At 44.3% G+C, this 5,324-nt stretch overlaps 1 protein-coding gene across 1 annotated transcript in view; it reads left to right on the top strand.

The window, feature by feature from the left end:
- Nucleotides 1–1,260: 1,260 nt before the first annotated feature.
- The window catches only part of LOC106817670, a 10,062-nt gene continuing 5,998 nt past the window's right edge, over nt 1,261–5,324 (top strand). Inside the window, 2 exon segments of the mRNA XM_014822355.1 lie at nt 1,261–3,742; nt 5,195–5,256. Of these exon segments, the coding sequence (XP_014677841.1) occupies nt 1,532–3,742; nt 5,195–5,256 (2,273 nt within the window). The 5' untranslated portion in view covers nt 1,261–1,531.

The following is a 5,324-nucleotide window of genomic DNA, read 5'->3' as shown; positions in this document are numbered from 1 at the left end:
TGCCTGAGGCCTGTGACACGTAATGTTACACGTTAGACGGTTGTAGCAGAGGTAGGCCGTCTGAACAGGACGCAGTTCCTTATAGACCCTTGATTTCCTGATGGAGGTTGGCGTAGACAGTGAGCGCAGGTTGGCGGAGACAGTGGGCGCAGGTTAGCGCAACAGTTGCGCGCAGGTTAGCGCAGACATTAGGCGCCGGGCAGGTTAGCGCAGACAGTGGGCACAGGTGGGCGTCAATCAATAAAAAGGGGGCGTGTCAGAGGTTTCTGGCGAGATGTTCGTTGGCTCTGTAGGTTTTTAGTAAAATACCAGAATACTGGTGACAGAGAGAGTCATTGGGTGTGCTGCCCCTTTCCCGTTGGCGAGTGAGGGAGTGAGAGGGATTGGAGGGAGGGTATGTGTTTGTGCGCGGGGACCGTGGGCTAGCGTTGGGTTTACCATTTATATTTCAGTATGTTTTAGATTCGTTAAGTTTCATGTACGGTTAGATTAATTATTCATTATGTTTGATAGCAAAGTTCGATTCGTTTCATGTCATCCGTCTGCTTTTCTAATCATGTAAAAATTTATGCTATTATGTTTTTCTTTACAAATGGAAGATGAGAAACGAGAAGCAAAGACATAAGAAAGTAATATAATAATATAATAAAAAAGAGAAGCGACACGCGCGAGAGGTGAGAGCGTGTGAGAGAGAGCTAAAGTGCTTGAAGAGAGCAGTCCAGGAGGTTGTAGAAAATAGTAACCGTGATTTCAGTTACAGTAAATTGTTACTGGTAACAGTGTACAGTAACCTTGTTGAGCTATCTTCTTTCCTGCACAGGTGTGCACTACTAGCATATGTTAGTTATGAACTGTACCAGCTCATTATATACCACATCAAGTATGGTGAGTGGTAAATCTTGGTAAACACCAGCACATTAACAAAACCACAGTTACTTTAAATTGATACCAAACTATCAGCTGCCATATCGGTTAGTTGTCACAGTCACCATAAATTGTTACCATTGCCAATCTAACTCAGATACTTAAATAATTCAGTAATTTGGGAAAAATTACTGTAAATGTATTAATCATGCCATTATAATGATCAGGAGTCTATCCTGTAATTATGTTATAACTACTGTCTCATATTTGCCACAGTTACTTAAAATTGTTACCATAACTCATATACATCACTGTGTTCGGAAATTTTGCCATTTAATCACCCACGGTAACAATAAATTGTTACCATGTGTTAATTATGCCATATTATATATATAATATATTATAATATATACATAAGCGTAAATGCGCAGCGGTGTGCGTGTGACTAGCTCTAGAACTATAGCCCGTCGCTCTACCTGTGGCTATTGTTCTAGAGCTAGCGTGTGGTGTGACCATACTCTGCCTTTGGTCTGTCATTCATCAACTAAAATGTAGAGTTTTAAATCAGATTGCAACTTTTAGTAGGGGGTATCCCACTAGATGCTATTTAGGGGGGAGACTGACCCCCCTCTTCCTCCTACCCCCTGGCGAAAACCCTGAAAGTGAAATGTCGTATAATGGTGAGACAAACGGGTTTGCTACATTATTATTAACACTTATTTATATATTTATAATAGGTGCAGATTCGACATACACGGACAGTGATTCATCGTTGCCGGTACCGTCGACTTCTGGCTTGCGTTCGACAATTACAGATAAACAGTCGGTCATTAACCATATCAAAGCATGTAGTCATCAAGATCTCGCCGACATAGCTAAAGCAATTGGTGAATGTGCTTCCAACGCTGTGTGGGATGACTCGGTGACGAAAGTCGGGCAGCACAGAGATTACGACAAATTGTGCAATACTGATTTGGAGCATCTCTATAGTCAGAGAGACACTGTGCTGACATCCTTCATTGATGGAATAACCACACACAGCAAAGAATTGGAAACAGATTCAAGACAGCTCTACTCCAAAGTACGCGCGGCTGATTGTGTTTACAAGGCTCGAAACCGTAAATACATTTCGGAAGTAGGGTTTGCGGAAACAGTTCTGTTGTATTCTGTCACCAACAGTCGCATTGGATGTGACCTTGGAACGTATGGTGCATCAGGAAGTTACTGGACCATTAGGGACTGGCTCAGTACGCAAAACACTCAACCTATACCATGTCCTCCTGGTGACATTTACGTTGTCTTTGACAATGAACAGATAGTGGGCAAATCGTGGCATGTGCGTGCTTTCCAAAAACAAGCAGTTAGTGTAGTGACATCACTAATATACATAACGTTTCCTGTTGATTGTGGATATCAAACCGAAGCTTCACTCCGACCACAGCAATACATCCCGAAATCAGTTCTACGTGCAGATGTTGAAACTGCTCTACACATAAAAGAACGACAAAGAAAAGAACTTGCTTGTGGAGAACTCTACCGCTACACTGCAACAAGAATCACAAAAGTCTGGCATGAACAATTTGCAGGCGTGTCCACATGGAAAGACGACATCGATGTAATGCTAGCAAAGCAGGAACAAGCAAAATATACAAAATTTTGCCCGAAATGTCACAAGCAGTACAAACAATCTAAGCGAACATGCGACAACCCAGGGTGCAAGGAGAAACTGCATGTAATGGCACAAGAAGAGCCTCACACGTCACAAAAGCATTTCAAACATAAAGAATGTTATGTAAAGGTTTCTCGTCAAGAACATGCTGGACAGCTGTCAGCAAGCACAGTGATGACAGATGAAATAAACGTACATCAACATGTACCTCATTTTCACCCACAACCGCCGCCCAAAGTAGTTGTAGCTGATCCGGTTATGTGTAACCCTAACTCATTCCAATCCTTGCTAAACGTGTTGCGAACAATTGGGTCTAGATGTGGCATCAAGAGGTATGGTACAGGAAGCAGAGAGTGGATTACCGTGTACATGGATGGCCTTCCATACTACATTATCATAAATCTGATATTCAACACGTTATACTGCACTGAGTGTGAGGTTGGATTTTTCCCCCAAGAAGATTTCACAAAACATTGCAGTGAAAAACATGAAAACAAAGAAATTCCAAGAATGCAGGAATTTGATTGGGTCGTGCCTCGAATTGGCCCTGGCCACTATGAAATGAACATGAAGAAGGCCTTTGTTGAATTGAACTGGGACGTGTTTTTTGATGAGCTTGCAAAATGTATGGGATTTAAATCACCAGCAGCCCTGAAGTATGCAAAGAGTTGCCATGACAACCACAAGACATGGGACTTTTTAAACATTGCCAGAGATGCAATAACAGATGAGCTAGTTCGTCCATACGTTTTAGATTGCTTGACTTCGCATAAGGCTCCAACAGTTGAGGACTATATAAGCAACTATATTTGTCATTCAGTGAAAGACCCAAAGTACCAATATATGTTCGAACAATTAACCTACTTACAAGCCATATTTAACTACAGAGGTGGAATTCGCAGAAACAATGCTGATTATCTTCTGTGTGGAAAGCAAGAATTCTCGCCGATTTTCTTCACACGAAATCACCCGAAATACCAACTAATAGATGTCACGGATTCCTATCACCGAAGTTTGTATCCAGATAGTGTGAATAACCAACTTGAGCTAGCCGAGTCAATTTCGACAAGTGGAGATGTTTACGCCGGCGAGGGACCGGATTTCGTTCTTGAGGTGGTTAACAAGAATGCTAAAAAATTCATTTCAAGAGGAGTGCCTGGTCCTGAGGACTGGTTGCTAGTATTCCGGAACCATGACTCACTGTGTGAGGTAAGAAAATACAGTTTAGCTTATGACATTCATGAATTTAGTTACAATTTATACCTCGTACATTAAACTGGTGCAGGTTAGTGCGTGCGTCGTGCGTGTGAACTTACACGTGCGTGCATGCGTGCGTGCGTGTGTGTGAATGCGTGCGTGCATGCGCACGTAGACGTGCGTGCATGCGTGCATGAGTGTGTGCGTGCGTGCGCGCGTGCAGGTACACGTTCGTGCGTGCGTGTGTGCACGCGTGTGCAGGTACACGTGCGTGCGTGCGTGCGTGCGCAGGTACACGTGTGTGCATGTGTGCGTGCGTGCGTGCGTGCGCAGGTACACGTGTGTGCACGTGTGCGTGCGTGCGTACGTGAGTGTGTGTGCAGGTACACGTGCGTGCGTGCGTGCGTGCATGCATGTGCACGTAGACGTGCGTGCGTGCGTACGTACACGTGCATGCGTGCGTGCGTGCGTGCGTGTGCTTGTATCGAACAATATCACGCTTCTGCTTGCTGCCAACCGTTAAACTGCGCATGTGCGCATATGACGTCAATGTTTCTAAACATGAAACATCGCTATAGTGGGGTGTTGCTATCCCCCGGGCGTGGAGGGAGGTCACGTTATAACGTTGACGATGACGTTCAAAACGTTAACCCTAACGGTAACCCTCACTCCAACACCGCCAACACTAACCCTCACACTAAATATATATGTCTCGCCGCGCTATATATAGGCATTGTGATTCACAAAAATTAATCTATGGTGTGGGGACAGATATCATGATGCAAAAACCTTAACCCTAACCCTAATCCTAACTCTGACCCTAACCCTAATCCTAACACTATCCCAACACTATCCCAACACTAGTGCTGCCACGTTACGGTCACCTCCCTCCACGCCCGGGGGGGGGGGATAGCATTACCGCTATGGTGTACCGCATACACTATGTTGCTGCCGTCCTCTGATCACAGCAGTGGCTACCCCCTACATATTCTATAATGAACATGCCCCCAAACAATCACGCACTCCCCCCCCCCATGTACATCAATCAATGCCGCGCTAGCCAGGCACGTGTACACAGCGTCACAGCCACTGACAGTGTTACTACATGAGGCAAACCTGCCAACCTGTGATTCAAGAAAATAGTAAGGCTTTTATTTTCTTGCAGCAGGCGGCCATTTTGTTTGTATGTTATGCGCGCAATGAATGATGGGACTAACTCTAGATCACGCGAGAACAACGTGAACACGTGATCCAATATGGCTGCGCCCAAAATCGCCAGATATTTCTCGGCTCACAATGTAAAAAATATTAATTTTCACAAATCGTAAAAAATCGTTTTTCAGTTTGATCGTACATTCGTAGAAACATCATAGAATTCGTAAGGAATACAAAAAAATCGTAAGGATTGGCAGGTCTGCATGAGGTCAGTCTAAACTCTGAACCATCACTATTCATATATTACAGCTGAGAAGTGCTGCACTGGAAAGAATGGGTACACCACATCCCAAGAGAGAGAGAGCGATGGAGTGAGAGAGAGCGAGAGAGAGAGAGACTGAGTGTGTGTGTGTGTGTGTGTGTGTGTGTGTGTGTGTGT

This window comes from Priapulus caudatus, unplaced genomic scaffold, assembly GCF_000485595.1.
Source record: "Priapulus caudatus unplaced genomic scaffold, Priapulus_caudatus-5.0.1 Scaffold1821, whole genome shotgun sequence".
NCBI classification, from domain to species: Eukaryota; Metazoa; Priapulida; class Priapulimorpha; order Priapulimorphida; family Priapulidae; genus Priapulus; species Priapulus caudatus.
Note: the sequence above shows the minus strand (reverse complement) of the source record. Positions and strands in the feature narration are given on the sequence as shown.